This window comes from Hyla sarda, chromosome 5 (assembly GCF_029499605.1).
Source record: "Hyla sarda isolate aHylSar1 chromosome 5, aHylSar1.hap1, whole genome shotgun sequence".
NCBI lineage: Eukaryota > Metazoa > Chordata > Amphibia > Anura > Hylidae > Hyla > Hyla sarda.
The window spans coordinates 337,751,048-337,775,231 of NC_079193.1; the positions used below are offsets into that span (position 1 = coordinate 337,751,048).

The 24,184-nt window shown below is 42.3% G+C and overlaps 1 protein-coding gene across 1 annotated transcript in view; it reads right to left on the reverse strand.

Moving 5' to 3' along the window:
* Positions 1 to 14,746, reverse strand: part of RRM2B (ribonucleotide reductase regulatory TP53 inducible subunit M2B) — a 33,891-nt gene extending 19,145 nt beyond the window's left edge. Inside the window, exons 1-2 of the mRNA XM_056522530.1 lie at positions 14,606 to 14,746; positions 8,137 to 8,283 (exon numbers count right to left, since the gene is read on the reverse strand). Coding sequence (XP_056378505.1) covers positions 8,137 to 8,283; positions 14,606 to 14,662 — 204 coding nt within the window. The 5' untranslated portion in view covers positions 14,663 to 14,746. The remainder of the gene's footprint in view (positions 1 to 8,136; positions 8,284 to 14,605) is intronic.
* Positions 14,747 to 24,184: the final 9,438 nt, after the last annotated feature.

The window sequence follows — 24,184 nt, forward strand, 5'->3', positions numbered from 1 at the left end:
GGCGTTTGGATCTGGCATGGTCTTAGTCATAAGCTACAGTGAATATAAAACAACAAACTAAGGGTAGGTTCACACTACATAAGTGCTCCTGTTGGCCTGCGCCGAAAACGGGATGCCGACCTATACTGGAGCAGCAGTGCCCCACTGTTTTCTATGGCCAATACAGCGCCACCTAGCGACTCCGTTCAGAACATATGCGCTATTTTCTACGGATGTGATAATGCGGGCCGCTCCACTTTTTAAAATAGAGTGTATGTCTTAAACAGAGTCACAGGTAGCATTAGCGTCCGCTATTCACGTATACAGTAAGAGTACATCAGCATTTCATTTTTGGCGGGATGCCGATGGATTCAACTAGCGGGAGCAGTAATGTAATGTGAACCTAGCCTTAAAGGGGTACTCCGGTGGAAATTTTTTCTTTTCAAATCAACTGGTAGAGTAGGAGCAAATTCCCATAACAAACCTCTCCTGCTCTGGACAGTTCCTAACACGGACAGAGGTGTCAGCAGAGAGCACTGTCATCAGACTGAAAAGAACAACAACAAAAAAAATCAACTTCCCGTGGAGCATACAGCAGCTGATAAATACTGGAAGGATTAAGATTTTTTTAATAGAAGTAATTTACAAATCTATTTAACTTTCTGGCATCAGTTGATTTGAAATTTTTTTTTCCCACAGAAGTACCCCTTTAAAAAAGCAAAACTTTGACCTCGGTCATGTTTCCCCCCCCCCCACAATTAGACAGGCGTTGTCCTGACTGCAAGGTTAAGGCTACAGTTCCATATATCTCATTGCGCAAAATCTGCTTAGCAGTGGGAAATACGCTGTGTATTCTCTACCTGGTGGCAGCCCTATGTGTTCAGTAAGGATTGGAGGCGGGGTCACGAGCAGAGATGCCTGGCCCCGCCTCCAAACTTTAATGAACACATAGGACTGCCACCGGGGGGCCCTGTGTGTATGATCAACGGCGAATAGACAGCGTATTTCCCGCTGCTCAGCAGTTTTTGCACAGCGTGAAGTACGCTGCGTAAGCCTTATGTGTGAACGTACCCTAAGGATATATTCACATTTACAGCATCCTGCGCATATTTGATGCTGCAGATTTCAATGTAAACTAAATGACTGAACACAGCTTCAAATCTTGAGCATTAAAATGGTACTCCAGTGGAAAAAAAAAATGTTTTCAACTGGTGTCAGAAAGTTATACACTTTGTAATGTGTAAACTACTTCTATTTAAAAATCTTAACCCTTCCACTACTTATGAGCTGCTGTATACTACAAATATACCACAGAGAAAATTGTGAATTTCTTTCCTGTCTGACCACAGTGCTCTCTGCTAACACCTCTGTCCATGTCAGGAACTGTCCAGAGCAGAATAGGTTTGCTATGGGGATTTGCTTCTAATCTGGACAGTTCCTGACACGGACAGAGGTGTCAGCAGAGAGCACTGTGGGCAGACAGAAAAGAACTTCACAATTTTCTCTGCAGTATACAGCAGCTGATAAGTACTGGAAGGATTAAGATTTTGAAATAGAAGTAATTTACAAATCTGTTTAACTTTCTGGCACCAGTCGATTTGAAAACATTTGGTTTCCACTTGTTTCCACCGGAGTACCCCTTTAAATCTGCACAGGATACTGTACGTGTGAATAGACCCTAAGGTCATGTTAACAACACCGTAAATGTGCGGAATGTCTTCCTGGAAAACAGGGGCAGACATTCTGCACTACTGAATGTTCTGGAGGGCGCTAGGACCGCTCAGAAATGTGCCGTCTCATAGCCAGCAATGCATTTCTGAGCGGAATCCGCAGAAAGACCAGACATGTCTATTCTTTCTGCGGATGCCGGAAAAATCTGCGGCGAAAAACTCCGTTGTGTGCGCAATGCAGAAGAATTCCATTGAATTCAGGACATTTCCGCTGTGTGAACATAATAGCCTCAAGTATTTATCTATAAATGGTAGGAACTACTCACACATAACGCAAAAATACTACAAATCGTATCCAAACATATATGAGTGTGCTAATGTATCATAGAAAAATAACTGCATGGTCACGTCCCCTGTGTGCACAGGTACTAATAAATATAAGGGGAAAGAACCTCGCATTATAGGTAGCCAGATATATGAATGTCTTAAAAGGGGTTCTCCACTGCCCTGCCTTCCGGAGCTATGCTCGCAGCGTCCGGAAGTTTATTACTCCGAACGCTGAGTGCGGGCTTCCGTGTTCGAGGCCGCCCCCTCGTGATGTCACGCCGGCCCCCCCCGTGACGTCACGCCCGCCCCCTCAACGAAAGTCTATGGGAAGGGGACGCGACCGCTGTCACGCCCCCTTCCCATAGACTTTCGCTGAGGGGGCGGGCGTGACGTCACGAAGGGGCAGCCTTGAACACGGAAGCCCGCACACAGCGTTCGGAGTAATAAACTTCCGGACGCTGCGAGCATAGCTCCGGAAGGCAGGGCAGTGGAGAACCCCTTTAAACTGAATGCTCTATTATGGACATAGGGGGAGATTTTTCAAAACCTGTGTAGAAGAAACAATACCCAGTTGCCCATAGCAACCAATCAGATTGCTTTCATTTTTAACAAGGCCTCTGCAAAATGAAAGAAGCGAGTTGCCCATAGCAACCAATCAGATTGCTTCTTTCATTTTGCAGAGGCCTTGTTAAAAATGAAAGCAATCTGATTGGTTGCTATTAGAGATGAGCGAACTTACAGTAAATTCGATTCGTCACGAACTTCTCGGCTCGGCAGTTGATGACTTCTCCTGCATAAATGAGTTCAGCTTTCAGGTGCTCCGGTGGGCTGGAAAAGGTGGATACAGTCCTAGGAAAGAGTCTCCTAGGACTATATCCACCTTTTCCAGCCCACCGAAGCACCTGAAAGCTGAACTCATTTATGCAGGATAATTCATCAACTGCCGGGCCGAAAAGTTTGTGACGAATCGAATTTACTGTAAGTTCGCTCATCTCTAGTTGCTATGGGCAACAAGCTTCTTTCATTTTGCAGAGGCCTTGTTAAAAATGAAAGAAGCGATCTGATTGGTTGCTATGGGCAACTGGGCAACTTTTCCTCTGCACGGGTTTTGATAAATCTCCCCCTATATAGATATTATCCCCCATATAATGTGTCCAAGAACGCATGGCCACACAGATGGTGGTGAAGTGTATTTTATACAAGCAGATGGCTGGCATTGTCTCAGAGAAAACATCATTTTATTGCCTACATCTGCCATACGGGTTTCCTGTTGGTTTATATCGGTGCCCGCAGATCGTATTGAGTTCTTATCATCACCATAAAAACAGAATTAACAGATCTTTGAGGTTCCCGGATCCCTAACTGAAAATCCCTGCAGGTGCGATTGGTAAAAAATAAGACGATGGTAGCGGAATCTGACCCTGTGACTATCATTTTAACTTGAAGGTCGCCATGTTTGATGGTACCTCTGCCAAGACAATTACATGGCACCCAGAGACTCTCCTGCATGGCTCCTATTGAACCAGTGTTTCCCAACCAGGGGGCCTCCAGCTGTTGCAAAACTACAACTCCCAGCATGTGTATATGACAGAGAGATGGGGATGCAGCTGTAGGGTTAGTCAGAGGTGGTGACACTATTAAGGGGACGGGGCGAGCGCCTAGAGACAAAATCCAGCCATGCCTCCTAAGATGGCTGACAATGAGAAGGAGGTGCTTGGGAGCTTCTGAGGCAACACTTCCCTGACAATGAAAAGGCTACACAACTTCCTGTCAGGGGTGAATTGAGCAAGACATGCTGAAGCCAGTACAATTAAGGATTAAAGGGGTATTCCAGGAAAAAAAAATTTTTTTATATATATCAACTGGCTCCAGAAAGTTAAACAGATTTGTAAATTACTTCTATTAAAAAATCTTAATCCTTTCAATAATTATCAGCTGCTGAAGTTGAGTTGTTGTTTTCTGTCTGGCAACAGTGCTCTCTGCTGACATCTCTGCTTGTCTCGGGAACTACACAGAGGAGAAGAGGTTCGCTATGGGGATTTGCTTCTACTCTGGACAGTTACTGAGACACGTGTCATCAGAGAGCACTTAGGCAGAAAAGAATAACTCAACTTCAGCAGCTCATAAGTACTGAAAGGATTAAGATTTTTTAATAGTAGTAATTTACAAATCTCTTTAACTTTCTAGAGCCAGTTGATATATAAGTTTTTTCCTGGATAACCCCTTTAAACTATTTTAGTTAGTAATATATCTTGAGACAATAGCTTTATTTAAATCCTTATTTTCTGATACCGGAATAACTATTTAAGGTAAAGTCACATGGGCAAGATCTTCTGCAGATATCAATGTAACTAAATAAATTCTGGAGCTTCAAATCTGCAACACTTCCTGTGAATGTGCCCTGAATTTTATATACGACTGCACTAAATTGACTTTGTTGGGGGTCTCCAGCAAGGAAACAGATGCCTAGAGCAGTGTTTCCCAACCAGGGTGCCTTCTGCTGTTGCAAAACTACAACTCCCAGCATGCCCGGACAGCCAACGGCTGTCTGGGCATGCTGGGAGTTGTAGTTTTGCAACAGCTGGAGGCACCCTGTTGGGAAACACTGTATTGAACCATACAGGGCTCAAAGCCCCTCGTACACAGTAGAGAGGAGCGAACTTACAGTAAATTCGATTCGTCACGAACTTCTCAGCTCGGCGGTTGCTGACTTTTCCTGCATAAATTAGTTCAGCTTTCCGGTGCTCCGGTGGGCAGGAAAAGGTGGATACAGTCCTAGAAAAGAGTCTCCTACGACTGTATCCACCTTTTCCAGCCCACGGGAGCACCTGAAAGCTGAACTAATTTATGCAGGAAAAGTTATCAACTGCCGAGCCGAGAAGTTCGTGACGAATCGAATTTACTGTAAATTCGCTCATCTCTAGTACACAGTACTGATTCAAATGAACTCTTTGGATGGCTTACTGTACCCTCTTGTAAATGTATTACTCAATGTCCTAGCCACGTCTCCAGGCATGGCTTTAAATTTTGGGTGGGAAATGCAGAAAACATGAAACGACGGTGACCCTAAAATTCATATTATTCACAGTCAATATCAGGAATCCCACAGTACTGGGCTAAGACCAAGCTGCCGCATTGCGCTCGACTCCTGGCCGACCGAGAGATCTGCACATATTTTCTGTATAAAAGTCTATCCAGAAAATGGACGGCCAGCCGGGGAGTGAAGCGCAATGCCGCACGCTTGCCCTGGTAACAACTCACAATCGCAGCGGGGCTCAGGAGTCATCAGCAACCTTTGACGTGTCTGATCCACATATCAAAAGAGTAACGCTTTAAAGGGGAACGCCGGTGGAAAACATTATGATTTTTTTTTTTTTAAATCAACTGGTGCCAGATAGTTAAACAGATTTGTACCCTTCCAGTACTTTTTAGCAGCTGTATGCTGCAGAGGAAATTCTTTTCTTTTTGAATTTCTTTTTTGTCTTGTCCACAGTGCTCTCTGCCGACACCTCTGTCCGTGTCAGGAACTGTCCAGAGCAGCATAGGTTTGCTATGGGGATTTTCTCCTGCTCTGGACAGTTCTTGATATGGGCATCAGGTGTCAGCACAGAGCACTGTGGACAACACAAAAAAGAAATTCAAAAAGAAAAGAATTTCCTCAGTAGCATACAGCTGCTAAAAACTACTAGAAGGGTTAAGATTTTTTAATAGAAATAATTTACAAATCTGGAAAAAAAGGGGTGTATGTGCAGCTCACAATAAATAATACACACCGAGGTCAGACTAGGGCATGCAACTATACCTTAATTGCACAAAAAAGGAAAAACCAATAATAAAAAATTGCCCGGACCTTCTAAGTGAGTAGGTAATAGTATAGATATTGGATAAAGAAATTTAAATAAATAATTGTCTGGATCGTGCTTCAATAATAATAATATAAACAATTTATTAAAAAATAGACTATAATTAGTTACTTCTCACAGAGCCCATGTGAGAAGAACATATACAATAAAACAACCTTTAAATAATCTTGTGCATAAAAATGTGGATAACAAAAATTAAGACAATATTATTGGCATAATGACAATATCACTGGCATAGATTTAGTTCCTAATGTGCAGCTGGTGTTTAACCGCTGGTATGTAGGCACCAACTGCACAAAACAAGCGAAATATAGCTGAGGGTGCCTGTATAATCGGTTCCCTCTTTAGAATATAATGTATCCTTGTAATAGTTCAACAATCTGCAACAGTTTCAAATGAATGTTACCGATCCTTATAGTGGCAACCTGGGTAAGAGGCGCTGTTACCGCAGTGTGTAGATGGTGCTGGTACACTGGGTCCTCTGTGCAACGTTCCAGGTGGTAACGGTGAAATCCAGCAAGGTCCTGGTGGAAGCGGTGGCGATTGGCGCTGGCAGGCGCCGATGGTCACAGATCGCCGGGAGGACGCTGGCGCTGGCAGGCGCTGGAGATGGTAAGTCCTCACCGCTGGCTAGATGGAAACGAGGACCGTATACTGGATGTGAGGAGCTCACCTCGTGTTGCCGGCGTGTGACGTCAGCTGCTGCTGGAGCCGGGTTCGTTGCACTAGAAGTATTTGGCATTATTTGGACCGGACTGATACCGGACTGGATGTCCTGATGGTTTTAGCAGTTCATAAGCGGTAAACCAGCCGTGGTGGATAGGCACAATTCATAAGAAATTATATATATGCCAGTGGTCATGCCCAAAAGACTAGACGCGTTTCAGGGTTATTTAATGTAACCCTTTCCTCAGTAGTCATATGGTTGTCATAAACTATTTCCTTTTTATAGGAGCACAAATCCCGCCCGTTGACTCATTACTGGATATTAATGAAAACAGTGAATGGAATCAACGGATAGGTTCCCTTAGAGATTCCCTAATTAGGTTCCCTAATTTACAAATCTGTTTAACATTCTGGCACCAGTTCATTTAAAAAAAAAAAAAAAAAAAAACCTTTTCCACAGGAGTACCCCCTTAAGGATATCATCCAAACCAAAGCCTCCTCCAGCTGACGGCACAGATTTATTGGGAAATCAGGAGAAATAGTTACTGTTTATATTAACCATAATGCTTTAAAGGGGTACTCCGGTGGAAAACCTTTCTTTTTTTTTTTTTAAATCAACTGGTGCCAGAAAGTTAAAACAGATTAGTAAATGACTTCTATTAAAAAATCTTAATCCTTCCAGTACTTATTAGCTGCTGAATACTACAGAGGAAATTCTTTCCTTTTTGGAACACAGAGCTCTCTGCTGACATCATGACCACAGTGCCCTCTGCTGACATCTCTGTCCATTTTAGGAACTGTCCAGAGTAGGAGAAAATCCCCATAGCAAAAATATGCTGCTCTGGAAAGTTCCTAAAATGGACAGAGATGTCAGCAGAGAGCACTGTGTTCGTGATGTCAGCAGAGAGCACTGTGTTCCAAAAGGAAAAGAAGTTCCTCTGCATTATTCAGCAGCTAATAAGTACTGGAAGGATTAAGATTTTTTTAATAGAAGTAATTTACAAATCTGTTTCTAATAAGTACTGGAAGGATTAAGATTTTTTTAATAGAAGTAATTTACAAATCTGTTTAACTTTCTGGCACCAGTTGATTTAAAAAAAAAAAGTTTTCCACGGGAGTACCCCTTTAAGTGTCACTGCCACTTAGAAAAAAGAATCTCTTACTTCCTCCACGGTCCAAAATGTACATTTTGTATTTGCCACAGCAGCGGGCACCTGTGTATTAGGTTGTTGTGCTGGTTATTTTTCCTTTTGTTTTTACTTTGTAAATTGGGGGGTGTGGCACCCTCTTTAGCCGTGCACCCCACCCCTCTCAGACTGGAGGTGGTTTAGTCAATGGCTGATCCAACATGTCACACAGTCAGAGGCTATATGCACAGCAGAGGTGAGTTATCATGTTAGGGTCCCATTCGATATGAGGCCACCTCCGCGTGGTGGATGGGGGGACACATTTTGATCAAAAAGTGCGCTAAGAGCCTCCATTTTTTGACCTAGAGTGCTGTTGCAACTTTCTTGTTTGTACATAATTTACATATCTGTTTAACTTTCTGGCACCAGTTGATTTAAAAACAAAGTTTTCCACGGGAGTACCCCTTTAAGTGTCACTGCCACTTAGAAAAAAGAATCTCTTACTTCCTCCACGGTCCAAAATGAAGCCTGCGCCTTCTTATACATTTTCCATATGTCTGGATACTGGATTGGGAAAATGACGAAGCGCCGGGGATTCTTCCTAAGAAGAGGCTCGTCCTCCTCACCGGCTCCATTACTAACACATCCATTCTGCAAAGTGGACAGAAGACACAATAGTTAATATGGCGCCATTTGTGCTAAGCATTAGGAATGGGCCCAATATTTCTTAATAAACGTAAAAAACTAGAAGATACCTTTATGGGACATAAGACGGATAAATCAAATTGATATTATATTATAAGTCGTCTGCACTCTAGACATGTTTGACGGTTTTCTCCACGTGGCGCCACCTCATGGCTGGCACAGCTTACAATAATATTCTGCGCTGAAAACGGCGGACGCTGGTAATAAATCTGGCACTCCTCTAAGTTACATCCCCTTTTCTAGGCCACACCCCCCCTAAAACACATAAAGTGCATACCACCCCCCCCCTAAAACACATAAAGTGCATACCACACCCCCCCTAAAACACATAAAGTGCATACCACACCCCTCCTAAAACACATAAAGTGCATACCCCCCCCCCCCAAAACACATATAATTTGGTGCATACCACGCACCCCCTAAAACACATAACATTTGGTGCATACCAGGCACCCCCTAAAACACATAAAATTTGGTGCATACCACGCACCCAATTTTTTTGTGCAGTTTCCACAAGAATCCTGTAAATCGGCAAATGTAACTTCCAGTGTCATTATTATTTCTATTATTTATTATTTCTAGTATTATTTCAGTACCATTCATACTCTGTATATTTATTTCTATTATTTATTATTTATATTATTTATTATTTCTAGTATTATTTCAGTACCATTCATACTCTGTATATTTATTTCTATTATTTATTATTTCTATTATTTATTATTTCTAGTATTATTTCAGTACCATTCATACTCTGTATATTTATTTCTATTATTTATTATTTCTATTATTTATTATTTCTATTATTTATTATTTCTATTATTTCTATTATTTATTATTTCTATTATTTATTATTTCTAGTATTATTTCAGTACCATTCATACTCTGTATATTTATTTCTATTATTTATTATTTCTATTATTTATTATTTCTATTATTTATTATTTCTAGTATTATTTCAGTACCATTCATACTCTGTATATTTATTTCTATTATTTATTATTTCTATTATTTCTATTATTTATTATTTCTATTATTTATTATTTCTATTATTTCTATTATTTATTATTTCTATTATTTATTATTTCTAGTATTATTTCAGTACCATTCATACTCTGTATATTTATTTCTATTATTTATTATTTATATTATTTATTATTTCTAGTATTATTTCAGTACCATTCATACTCTGTATATTTATTTCTATTATTTATTATTTCTATTATTTATTATTTCTAGTATTATTTCAGTACCATTCATACTCTGTATATTTATTTCTATTATTTATTATTTCTATTATTTCTATTATTTATTATTTCTATTATTTATTATTTCTAGTATTATTTCAGTACCATTCATACTCTGTATATTTATTTCTATTATTTAATATTTCTATTATTTATTATTTCTATTATTTATTATTTCTAGTATTATTTCAGTACCATTCATACTCTGTATATTTATTTCTTAGGCTTTTTTTGCACAAATACGCTGAAAAAAAATTCAGTGGAAAAATTCCCAGTGTGAACCGACCCTTATACTTTATGCTCACGAGGTGCAGCTATTTCCGGCATGATGGAGCACTAGGTCACATGACAAAAGGGACAACTAATTGGGCTCGGTGATCAAAACCTTGAAATTTTGGGTCCAAGGCCTAAATGCTTGAGAACTTGGTGTCGCATGGACAAACAAAAACACATAAGTTGTGATAAACTCCATGCGCTGACTAGGCCAGAGTTTCCCCAACCAGGGTGCCTCCAGCTGTTTCAAAACTAAAACTTCCAGCATGCCCGGACAGCCAACGGCTGTCCAGGCATGCTGGGAGTTGTAGTTCTGCAACAGCTGGAGGCACTCTGTTGGGAAAGACTGGATAAAGCAATTCCATTGCAGGGTCAGCATAAGGGTCTTTGCATAGCCTTCACGTATCAATAGTTTAGAGACGAATAAAATGCTTCTAACTGTACTTCAATATACCATAGAAACCTCTGACTAAAAGAATTAAAGGGGTACTCCGCCGGAAAACATCTTATCCCTTATCCAAAAGATAGGGGATAAGATATCTGAACATAGGGACTCGCCACTGGGGACCCCCCACGATCTCCGGGCTGGCTGCAGCAATATCCGAAAAACACGGAAGCTTGGAGCTTTCATGTTCGTGACGCCATGCCATGCCCCCTTCATTCATGCCTATGGGAGAGGGTGTGACGGCTACTACGTAGCCGTCACGCCCCCTCCCATAGACATGAATGGAGGGGGCATGGCGGCTGTAGTCGCCACTCCCCGGATGACTGGGGTGCCGCAGCGGAGATCGCGGGGGTCCCCAGTGGCGAGACCACCGCGATTAGACATCTTATCGGAATACCCCTTCAAAATCACAAACCAAACTTTCTGTCTCAAAACTTTTGGCTATGACTGTATGGACGCCTCCTGTGACGGTAGATGTCGGGGACGAAAAGGATCAGGCAGTCGAATTTCGAACATACCCAATCTTCTTGTTCTCAAAGGAGATAAGCCAACAGAGGAATCTGGCAGGGGCTTGTTCTGCTCTCTCTATTAAGAACATATGCACGCTGAGTCAAGATGAGGGTGCAAATGTAGGGTGGCATTGGAAAAGAGAGCTGTCGGTCCTAATTTGAGCATTTGCCGACAGCTCCTTTCTTATTCACACTAAAATGATCAGGAGGAGGTTAAAGGGGTTATCCAAGAATCGAAAAAAACAGAGATCATTTCTTTCAAAAACCGCTCCCCGTCTGTCTCCAAATTGTGTGTAGTATTACAACTTGGCTCTTTTAACTTCAATGGAACTGAGCTGCAGAACCACACCCAACATGGAGACAGACTGGTAGTGTTTTTTGAAAGAAGCTGGCTTTGTTTTTTTCGATTCCTGGATGACCCCTTTAAATGAATATGTAGTCGAGTGCATCGGCGCTACATCTACAGAGGGCCGGCGGGGACGGTCACGCCGTTCGTATAGAACAGCGGCAAACTTTAAGGGTAGGGTCATACGCGCGGTATTTAGCTACTTATCTGCTGCATATTTTCTTACCCATGGAAGTCAATGGGTAGAAAAATCAGCTGCAGAAAATACGCAGCAAAATACTGCCCGTGTGACCCTACCCTTATAGATATGGCAGGAGTGTCACCCACGTAGAACGGGCTCAACCTGTAGTACAAGTCTTTCCCCCGGGTCAAGCATCTAATGACAATATAAGACTCTTGGAGATGACAGTGTTAACAAAAGAAGTTAATCCCATTCAAACCCTTTAGGTCCTGTTCACACTGTTAAAGGGGTACTCCGGTGGAAAACTTTTTTTTTTTTTTTAAATCAACTGGTGCCAGAAAGTTAAACAGATTTGTAAATGACTTCTATTAAAAAAATCTTAATCCTTCCAGTACTTATTAGCTGCTGAATACTACAGAGGAAATTATTTTCTTTTCGGAACACAGGGCTCTCTGCTGACATCACGAGCACAGTGCTTTCTGCTGACATCTCTGTCCATTTTAAGAACTGTCCAGAGCAGGAGAAAATCCCCATAGCAAAAATATGCTGCTCTGGACAGTTCCTAAAATGGACAGAGATGTCAGCAGAGAGCACTGTGGTCATGATGTCAGCAGAGAGCTCTGTGTTCCAAAAAGAAAAGAATTTCCTCTGTAGTATTCAGCAGCTTATAAGTACTGGAAGGATTAGGTTTTTTTTTTTTTTTTTTTTTTTTTTTTTATAGAAATAATTTACAAATCTGTTTAACTTTCTGGCACCAGTCGATTTAAAAAAAAAAAAGTTTCCCATGGGAGTACCACTTTTTAAATCTCCTCCCGGAGGTATTCCCTGCTGAAATTCTGTCTGGAGCGGGCGCTGCCATGCATCGTCTCCATAGACGGCAATGCAGTCTGGCGGAATTCTGTGTAATCCTGCAGTGTGCGCAGAGCTGCAGAATCCCATTGAAAAAAATGGGACTCTGCTGCAAGCCTGCTGAATGTCTGCAGTGTGAATAAGGCCTTAATATGTAAGTGACTTGCTGTCAGTGAATGGAGTCCTTCTTTGTGAACATTTTGAGGATGAAGGCCTGTCCTGGTCATACAGGAAAGATTCCATAGAGTGGTGTTTTCCAAACAGCATGCCTCCAGCTGTTGCAAAACTACAACACCCAGCATGCCCAGACAGCCGTTGGCTGTCTGGGCATGCTAGGAGTTGTAGTTTTGCAACAGCTGGAGGCACGCTGGTTGGGAAACACCACCCTATGGTGATGGGATCCCAATGATCAGACCACACACTCAGTATATCATGAGACGACGTCAATGTTTTAGGTCACGTTGGGGAGATTCCTTAAACCTGTGCAAAGGAAAAGTTGACCAGTTGCCCATAGCAACCAATCAGATCGCTTCTTTCACTTTGCAGAGGCCTTGTTAGAAATGAAAGAAGAGATCTGATTGGTTGCTATGGGCAACTCAGCAACTTTTCCTCTGGACAGGATTTGAGGAATCTCCCTCATTGTCCCTATACAAGGAAAGTGAAAGTGTTGCCCATAGCTCCCAATGATTCCAGCTTTATGTATGCAGGCAGATCTAATGGAGAGAGCAGTCCCTCTGTATAAGGAAGGTTTATTAGATGAGATGGATAGAGCAGTCCCTCTGTATAAGGAAGGTTTATTAGATCTAATGGATAGAGCAGTCCCTCTGTATAAGGAAGGTTTATTAGATGAGATGGATAGAGCAGTCCCTCTGTATAAGGAAGGTTTTTTAGATCTGATGGATAGAGCAGTCCCTCTGTATAAGGAAGGTTTATTAGATCTAATGGAGAGAGCAGTCCCTCTGTATAAGGAAGGTTTATTAGATCTGATGGATAGAGCAGTCCCTCTGTATAAGGAAGGTTTATTAGATCTGATGGATAGAGCAGTCCCTCTGTATAAGGAAGGTTTATTAGATGAGATGGATAGAGCAGTCCCTCTGTATAAGGAAGGTTTATTAGATCAGATGGATAGAGCAGTCCCTCTGTATAAGGAAGATTTATTAGATCTGATGGATAGAGCAGTCCCTCTGTATAAGGAAGGTTTATTAGATCTGATGGATAGAGCAGTCCCTCTGTATAAGGAAGGTTTATTAGATCTAATGGATAGAGCAGTCCCTCTGTATAAGGAAGGTTTATTAGATGAGATGGATAGAGCAGTCCCTCTGTATAAGGAAGATTTATTAGATCTGATGGATAGAGCAGTCCCTCTGTATAAGGAAGGTTTTTTAGATCTGATGGATAGAGCAGTCCCTCTGTATAAGGAAGGTTTATTAGATCTGATGGATAGCAGTCCCTCTGTATAAGGAAGGTTTATTAGATGAGATGGATAGAGCAGTCCCTCTGTATAAGGAAGGTTTATTAGATCAGATGGATAGAGCAGTCCCTCTGTATAAGGAAGGTTTTTTAGATCTGATGGATAGAGCAGTCCCTCTGTATAAGGAAGGTTTATTAGATCTGATGGATAGAGCAGTCCCTCTGTATAAGGAAGGTTTATTAGATGAGATGGATAGAGCAGTCCCTCTGTATAAGGAAGGTTTATTAGATCAGATGGATAGAGCAGTCCCTCTGTATAAGGAAGATTTATTAGATCTGATGGATAGAGCAGTCCCTCTGTATAAGGAAGGTTTATTAGATCTGATGGATAGAGCAGTCCCTCTGTATAAGGAAGGTTCATTAGATCTAATGGATAGAGCAGTCCCTCTGTATAAGGAAGGTTTATTAGATCTGATGGATAGAGCAGTCCCTCTGTATAAGGAAGGTTTATTAGATCTGATGGATAGAGCAGTCCCTCTGTATAAGGAAGGTTTATTAGATCTGATGGATAGAGCAGTCCCTCTGTATAAGGAAGGTTTAATAGATCTGATGGATAGAGCAGTCCCTCTGTATAAGGAAGGTTTATTAGATCTGATGGATAGAGCAGTCCCTCTGTATAAGGAAGGTTTATTAGATCTAATGGATAGAGCAGTCCCTCTGTATAAGGAAGGTTTATTAGATCTGATGGATAGAGCAGTCCCTCTGTATAAGGAAGGTTTATTAGATCTAATGGATAGAGCAGGCCCTCCGTATAAGGAAGGTTTATTAGATCTGTGGCCCCTGCCCTTATTAATAGGAAGATCTGCAGCAGAAACTGCAATAAATAAGGGCAGCTACAGGTCACAAACGGCGGGTTCAATGCGGCTGCGTCATCACAGGCCCCTCCCCCTCCCGGGCCAGTGACCCGTCCATAGTGTCGCTCGGGTGTGATGGCGCTGTGCACATTACCTGCTCTCCGGTACCGCTGCCATCATCCGGCGGAGGAGGAGGCCTGATGTCCCCCATTGTGGCGCAGCCTCAGCTGTTGTGTGCGGCCGAGGAGGAGGAGGAGACAGGGGGTGAGTGCCGGCTGTACCGCCCCGGATCCTCCTCATACAGGGAGGGGAAAGGAACTGTATACAAGGAAGAGAGGAGCTGGGGGTCTACAGTGTTCTGTATATAAGGAGTGAGGGGAGACTACAGTGCTCTGTATATAAGGAGTGAGGGGAGACTACAGTGTTCTGTATATAAGGAGTGAGGGGAGACTACAGTGTTCTGTATATAAGGAGTGAGGGGAGACTACAGTGTTCTGTATATAAGGAGTGAGGGGAGACTACAGTGTTCTGTATATAAGGAGTGAGGGGAGACTACAGTGTTCTGTATATAAGGAGTGAGGGGAGACTACAGTGTTCTGTATATAAGGAGTGAGGGGGGTCTACAGTGTTCTGTATATAAGGATTGAGGGGAGACTACAGTGCTCTGTATATAAGGAGTGAGGGGAGACTACAGTGTTCTGTATATAAGGAGTGAGGGGAGACTACAGTGTTCTGTATATAAGGAGTGAGGGGAGACTACAGTGTTCTGTATATAAGGATTGAGGGGAGACTACAGTGTTCTGTATATAAGGAGTGAGGGGGGTCTACAGTGTTCTGTATATAAGGAGTGAGGGGGGTCTACAGTGCTCTGTATATAAGGAGTGAGGGGAGACTACAGTGTTCTGTATATAAGGAGAGAGGGGAGACTACAGTGTTCTGTATATAAGGAGTGAGGGGAGACTACAGTGTTCTGTATATAAGGAGTGAGGGGAGACTACAGTGTTCTGTATATAAGGAGTGAGGGGAGACTACAGTGTTCAGTATATAAGGAGTGAGGGGAGACTACAGTGTTCTGTATATAAGGAGTGAGGGGAGACTACAGTGTTCTGTATATAAGGAGTGAGGGGAGACTACAGTGTTCTGTATATAAGGAGTGAGAGGAGACTACAGTGTTCTGTATATAAGGAGAGAGGGGAGACTACAGTGTTCTGTATATAAGGACTGAGGGGAGACTACAGTGCTCTGTATATAAGGAGTGAGGGGAGACTACAGTGTTCTGTATATAAGGAGTGAGGGGAGACTACAGTATTCTGTATATAAGGAGTGAGGGGAGACTACAGTGTTCAGTATATAAGGAGTGAGGGGAGACTACAGTGTTCTGTATATAAGGAGTGAGGGGAGACTACAGTGTTCTGTATATAAGGAGTGAGGGGAGACTACAGTGTTCTGTATATAAGGAGTGAGGGGAGACTACAGTGTTCTGTATATAAGGAGAGAGGGGAGACTGCAGTGTTCTGTATATAAAGATTGAGGGGAGACTGCAGTGTTCTGTATATAAGGAGTGAGGGGAGACTACAGTGTTCTGTATATAAGGAGTGAGGGGAGACTACAGTGTTCTGTATATAAGGAGTGAGGGGAGACTACAGTGTTCTGTATATAAGGAGTGAGGGGAGACTACAGTGTTCTGTATATAAGGAGTGAGGGGAGACTACAGTGTTCTGTATATAAGGAGTGAGGGAAGACTACAGTATTCTTTATATAAGGAGTGAGGGGAGACTACAGTGTTCTGTATATAAGGAGTGAGGGGAGACTACAGTGTTCTGTATATAAGGAGTGAGGGGAGACTACAGTGTTCTTTATATAAGGAGTGAGGGGAGACTACAGTATTTTTTATATAAGGAGTGAGGGGAGACTACAGTATTCTTTATATAAGGAGTGAGGGGAGACTACAGTTTTCTTTATATAAGGAGTGAGGGGAGACTACAGTATTCTTTATATAAGGAGTGAGGGGAGACTACAGTGTCCTCTATATATGGAGAACATAGGGGTCTATAGTGTCCTCTATATATGGAGAGCATAGGGGTCTATAGTGTCCTCTATATATGGAGAGCATAGGGGTCTATAGTGTCCTCTATATATGGAGAGCATAGGGGTCTATAGTGTCCTCTATTTATGGAGAGCATAGGGGTCTATAGTGACCTCTATATATGGAGAGCATAGGGGTCTATAGTGTCCTCTATATATGGAGAGCATAGGGGTCTATAGTGTCCTGTATATATGGAGAGCATAGGGGGTCTATAGTGACCTCTATATATGGAGAGCATAGGGGTCTATAGTGTCCTGTATATATGGAGAGCATAGGGGTCTATAGTGACCTCTATATATGGAGAGCATAGGGGTCTATAGTGTCCTCTATATGGAGAGCATAGGGGTCTATAGTGACCTCTATATATGGAGAGCATAGGGGGTCTATAGTGTCCTCTATATATGGAGAGCATAGGGGTCTATAGTGTCCTGTATATATGGAGAGCATAGGGGTCTATAGTGTCCTCTATATATGGAGAGCATAGGGGTCTATAGTGACCTCTATATATGGAGAGCATAGGGGTCTATAGTGTCCTGTATATATGGAGAGCATAGGGGTCTATAGTGTCCTCTATATATGGAGAGCATAGGGGTCTATAGCGTCCTCTATATATGGAGAGCATAGGGGTCTATAGTGTCCTCTATATATGGAGAGCATAGGGGTCTATAGTGTCCTCTATATATGGAGAGCATAGGGGTCTATAGTGTCCTCTATATATGGAGAGCATAGGGGTCTATAGTGTCCTCTATATGGAGAGCATAGGGGTCTATAGTGACCTCTATATATGGAGAGCATAGGGGTCTATAGTGTCCTGTATATATGGAGAGCATAGGGGTCTATAGTGTCCTCTATATATGGAGAGCATAGGGGTCTATAGTGTCCTCTATATATGGAGAGCATAGGGGTCTATAGTGTCCTCTATATATGGAGAGCATAGGGGTCTATAGTGTCCTCTATATATGGAGAGCATAGGGGTCTATAGTGTCCTCTATAAATGGAGAGCATAGGGGGTCTATAGTGACCTCTATATATGGAGAGCATAGGGGTCTATAGTGTCCTGTATATAAGGCATGAGGCGAGTCTATAGTGTCCTCTATATATGGAGAGCATAGGGGTCTATAGTGTCCTCTATATATGGAGAGCATAGGGGTCTATAGTGACCTCTATATATGGAGAGCATAGGGGTATATAGTGTCCTCTATATATGGAGAGCATAGGGGTCTATAGTATCCTCTATATATGGAGAGCATAGGGGTCTATAGTGTCCTCTATATATGGAGAGCATAGGGGTTTATAGTGACCTCTATATATGGAGAGCATAGGGGTCTAAAGTGTCCTCTATATATGGAGAGCATAGGGGTCTATAGTGTCCTCTATATATGGAGAGCATAGGGGTCTATAGTGTCCTGTATGTATGGAGAGCATAGGGGTCTATAGTGTCCTCTATATATGGAGAGCATAGGGGTCTATAATGACCTCTATATATGGAGAGCATAGGGGTCTATAGTGTCCTCTATATATGGAGAGCATAGGGGTCTATAGTGACCTCTATATATGGAGAGCATAGGGGTGTATAGTGTCCTCTATATATGGAGAGCATAGGGGTCTATAGTGTCCTCTATATATGGAGAGCATAGGGGTCTATAGTGTCCTCTATTTATGGAGAGCATAGGGGTCTATAGTGACCTCTATATATGGAGAGCATAGGGGTCTATAGTGTCCTCTATATATGGAGAGCATAGGGGTCTATAGTGTCCTGTATATATGGAGAGCATAGGGGGTCTATAGTGACCTCTATATATGGAGAGCATAGGGGTCTATAGTGTCCTGTATATATGGAGAGCATAGGGGTCTATAGTGACCTCTATATATGGAGAGCATAGGGGTCTATAGTGTCCTCTATATGGAGAGCATAGGGGTCTATAGTGACCTCTATATATGGAGAGCATAGGGGGTCTATAGTGTCCTCTATATATGGAGAGCATAGGGGTCTATAGTGTCCTGTATATATGGAGAGCATAGGGGTCTATAGTGTCCTCTATATATGGAGAGCATAGGGGTCTATAGTGACCTCTATATATGGAGAGCATAGGGGTCTATAGTGTTCTGTATATATGGAGAGCATAGGGGTCTATAGTGTCCTCTATATATGGAGAGCATAGGGGTCTATAGCGTCCTCTATATATGGAGAGCATAGGGGTCTATAGTGTCCTCTATATATGGAGAGCATAGGGGTCTATAGTGTCCTCTATATATGGAGAGCATAGGGGTCTATAGTGTCCTCTATATATGGAGAGCATAGGGGTCTATAGTGTCCTCTATATGGAGAGCATAGGGGTCTATAGTGACCTCTATATATGGAGAGCATAGGGGTCTATAGTGTCCTGTATATATGGAGAGCATAGGGGTCTATAGTGTCCTCTATATATGGAGAGCATAGGGGTCTATAGTGTCCTCTATATATGGAGAGCATAGGGGTCTATAGTGTCCTCTATATATGGAGAGCATAGGGGTCTATAGTGTCCTCTATATATGGAGAGCATAGGGGTCTATAGTGTCCTCTATAAATGGAGAGCATAGGGGGTCTATAGTGACCTCTATATATGGAGAGCATAGGGGTCTATAGTGTCCTGTATATAAGGCATGAGGCGAGTCTATAGTGTCCTCTATATATGGAGAGCATAGGGGTCTATAGTGTCCTCTATATATGGAGAGCATAGGGGTCTATAGTGACCTCTATATATGGAGAGCATAGGGGTATATAGTGTCCTCTATATATGGAGAGCATAGGGGTCTATAGTATCCTCTATATATGGAGAGCATAGGGGTCTATAGTGTCCTCTATATATGGAGAGCATAGGGGTCTATAGTGACCTCTATATATGGAGAGCATAGGGGTCTATAGTGACCTCTATATATGGAGAGCATAGGGGTATATAGTGTCCTCTATATATGGAGAGCATAGGGGTCTATAGTATCCTCTATATATGGAGAGCATAGGGGTCTATAGTGTCCTCTATATATGGAGAGCATAGGGGTCTATAGTGACCTCTATATATGGAGAGCATAGGGGTCTATAGTGTCCTCTATATATGGAGAGCATAGGGGTCTATAGTGTCCTGTATATATGGAGAGCATAGGGGTCTATAGTGTCCTCTATATATGGAGAGCATAGGGGTCTATAATGACCTCTATATATGGAGAGCATAGGGGTCTATAGTGTCCTCTATATATGGAGAGCATAGGGGTCTATAGTGACCTCTATATATGGAGAGCATAGGGGTGTATAGTGTCCTCTATATATGGAGAGCAGAGGGGTCTAAAGTGACCTCTATATATGGAGAGCATAGGGGTCTATAGTGTCCTCTATATATGGAGAGCATAGGGGTCTATAGTGTCCTGTATATATGGAGAGCATAGGGGTCTATAGTGTCCTCTATATATGGAGAGCATAGGGGTCTATAGTGACCTCTATATATGGAGAGCATAGGGGTCTATAGTGTCCTCTATATATGGAGAGCATAGGGGTCTATAGTGTCCTCTATATATGGAGAGCATAGGGGTCTATAGTGACCTCTATATATGGAGAGCATAGGGGTCTATAGTGTCCTCTATATATGGAGAGCATAGGGGTCTATAGTGTCCTCTATATATGGAGAGCATAGGGGTCTAAAGTGTCCTTTATATATGGAGAGCATAGGGGTCTATAGTGTCCTCTATATATGGAGAGCATAGGGGTCTATAGTGTCCTCTATAAATGGAGAGCATAGGGGGTCTATAGTGTCCTGTATATAAGGCATGAGGCGAGTCTATCGTGTCCTCTATATATGGAGAGCATAGGGGTCTATAGTATCCTCTATATATGGAGAGCATAGGGGTCTATAGTGACCTCTATATATGGAGAGCATAGGGGTCTATAGTGTCCTCTATATATGGAGAGCATAGGGGTCTATAGTGTCCTCTATATATGGAGAGCATAGGGGTCTATAGTGACCTCTATATATGGAGAGCATAGGGGTATATAGTGTCCTCTATATATGGAGAGCATAGGGGTCTATAGTATCCTCTATATATGGAGAGCATAGGGGTCTATAGTGTCCTCTATATATGGAGAGCATAGGGGTCTATAGTGACCTCTATATATGGAGAGCATAGGGGTCTAAAGTGTCCTCTATATATGGAGAGCATAGGGGTCTATAGTGTCCTCTATATATGGAGAGCATAGGGGTGTATAGTGTCCTCTATATATGGAGAGCATAGGGGTCTAAAGTGACCTCTATATATGGAGAGCATAGGGGTCTATAGTGTCCTCTATATATGGAGAGCATAGGGGTCTATAGTGTCCTGTATATATGGAGAGCATAGGGGTCTATAGTGTCCTCTATATATGGAGAGCATAGGGGTCTATAGTGACCTCTATATATGGAGAGCATAGGGGTCTATAGTGTCCTCTATATATGGAGAGCATAGGGGTCTATAGTGTCCTCTATATATGGAGAGCATAGGGGTCTATAGTGACCTCTATATATGGAGAGCATAGGGGTCTATAGTGTCCTCTATATATGGAGAGCATAGGGGTCTATAGTGTCCTCTATATATGGAGAGCATAGGGGTCTAAAGTGTCCTTTATATATGGAGAGCATAGGGGTCTATAGTGTCCTCTATATATGGAGAGCATAGGGGTCTATAGTGTCCTCTATAAATGGAGAGCATAGGGGGTCTATAGTGTCCTGTATATAAGGCATGAGGCGAGTCTATCGTGTCCTCTATATATGGAGAGCATAGGGGTCTATAGTATCCTCTATATATGGAGAGCATAGGGGTCTATAGTGACCTCTATATATGGAGAGCATAGGGGTCTATAGTGTCCTCTATATATGGAGAGCATAGGGGTCTATAGTGTCCTCTATATATGGAGAGCATAGGGGTCTATAGTGACCTCTATATATGGAGAGCATAGGGGTATATAGTGTCCTCTATATATGGAGAGCATAGGGGTCTATAGTATCCTCTATATATGGAGAGCATAGGGGTCTATAGTGTCCTCTATATATGGAGAGCATAGGGGTCTATAGTGACCTCTATATATGGAGAGCATAGGGGTCTAAAGTGTCCTCTATATATGGAGAGCATAGGGGTCTATAGTGTCCTCTATATATGGAGAGCATAGGGGTCTATAGTGTCCTGTATATATGGAGAGCATAGGGGTCTATAGTGTCCTCTATATATGGAGAGCATAGGGGTCTATAATGACCTCTATATATGGAGAGCATAGGGGTCTATAGTGTCCTCTATATATGGAGAGCATAGGGGTCTATAGTGACCTCTATATATGGAGAGCATAGGGGTATATAGTGTCCTCTATATATGGAGAGCATAGGGGTCTATAGTGACCTCTATATATGGAGAGCATAGGGGTCTATAGTGTCCTCTATATATGGAGAGCATAGGGGTCTATAGTGTCCTGTATATATGGAGAGCATAGGGGTCTATAGTGTCCTCTATATATGGAGAGCATAGGGGTCTATAGTGACCTCTATATATGGAGAGCATAGGGGTCTATAGTGTCCTCTATATATGGAGAGCATAGGGGTCTATAGTGTCCTCTATATATGGAGAGCATAGGGGTCTATAGTGACCTCTATATATGGAGAGCATAGGGGTCTATAGTGTCCTCTATATATGGAGAGCATAGGGGTCTATAGTGTCCTCTGTAAATGGAGATCATATGGGGTCTATAGTGACCTCTACATATGGAGAGCATAGGGGTCTATAGTGTCCTGTATATAAGGCATGAGGCGAGTCTATAGTGTCCTCTATATATGGAGAGCATAGGGGTCTATAGTATCCTCTATATATGGAGCATAGGGGTCTATAGTGACCTCTATATATGGAGAGCATAGGGGTCTATAGTGTCCTCTATATATGGAGAGCATAGGGGTCTATAGTGTCCTCTATATATGGAGAGCATAGGGGTCTATAGTGTCCTCTATATATGGAGAGCATAGGGGTCTATAGTGTCCTCTATAAATGGAGAGCATAGGGGGTCTATAGTGACCTCTATATATGGAGAGCATAGGGGTCTATAGTGTACTGTATATAAGGCATGAGGCGAGTCTATAGTGTCCTCTATATATGGAGAGCATAGGGGTCTATAGTGTCCTCTATATATGGAGATCATAGGGGTCTATAGTGTCCTCTATATATGGAGAGCATAGGGGTCTATAGTGTCCTCTATATATGGAGAGCATAGGGGTCTATAGTGACCTCTATATATGGAGAGCATAGGGGTCTATAGTGTCCTGTATATATGGAGAGCATAGGGGTCTATAATGTCCTCTATATATGGAGAGCATAGGGGTCTATAGTGTCCTCTATATATGGAGAGCATAGGGGTCTATAGTGTCCTCTATATATGGAGAGCATAGGGGTCTATAGTGTCCTCTATAAATGGAGAGCATAGGGGGTCTATAGTGACCTCTATATATGGAGAGCATAGGGGTCTATAGTGTCCTGTATATAAGTCATGAGGCGAGTCTATAGTGTCCTCTATATATGGAGAGCATAGGGGTCTATAGTGTCCTCTATATATGGAGAGCATAGGGGTCTATAGTGACCTCTATATATGGAGAGCATAGGGGTCTATAGTGTCCTCTATATATGGAGAGCATAGGGGTCTATAGTGTCCTCTATATATGGAGAGCATAGGGGTCTATAGTGTCCTCTATATATGGAGAGCATAGGGGTCTATAGTGACCTCTATATATGGAGAGCATAGGGGTCTAAAGTGTCCTCTATATTTGGAGAGCATAGGGGTCTATAGTGACCTCTATATATGGAGAGCATAGGGGTCTATAGTGTCCTCTATATATGGAGAGCATAGGGGTCTATAGTGACCTCTATATATGGAGAGCATAGGGGTCTATAGTGTCCTCTATATATGGAGAGCATAGGGGTCTATAGTGTCCTCTATATATGGAGAGCATAGGGGTCTATAATGACCTCTATATATGGAGAGCATAGAGGTCTATAGTGTCCTCTATATATGGAGAGCATAGGGGTCTATAGTGTCCTCTATATATGGAGAGCATAGGGGTCTATAGTGTCCTCTATATATGGAGAGCATAGGGGTCTAAAGTGTCCTCTATATATGGAGAGCATAGGGGTCTATAGTGTCCTCTATATATGGAGAGCATAGGGGTCTATAGTTTCCTCTATAAATGGAGATCATAGGGGGTCTATAGTGACCTCTATATATGGAGAGCATAGGGGTCTATAGTGTCCTGTATATAAGGCATGAGGCGAGTCTATAGTGTCCTCTATATATGGAGAGCATAGGGGTCTATAGTATCCTCTATATATGGAGCATAGGGGTCTATAGTGACCTGTATATATGGAGAGCATAGGGGTCTATAGTGTCCTCTATATATGGAGAGCATAGGGGTCTATAGTGTCCTCTATATATGGAGAGCATAGGGGTCTATAGTGTCCTCTATATATGGAGAGCATAGGGGTCTATAGTGTCCTCTATATATGGAGATCATAGGGGTCTATAGTGTCCTCTATAAATGGAGAGCATATGGGGTCTATAGTGACCTCTATATATGGAGAGCATAGGGGTCTATAGTGTCCTGTTTATAAGGCATG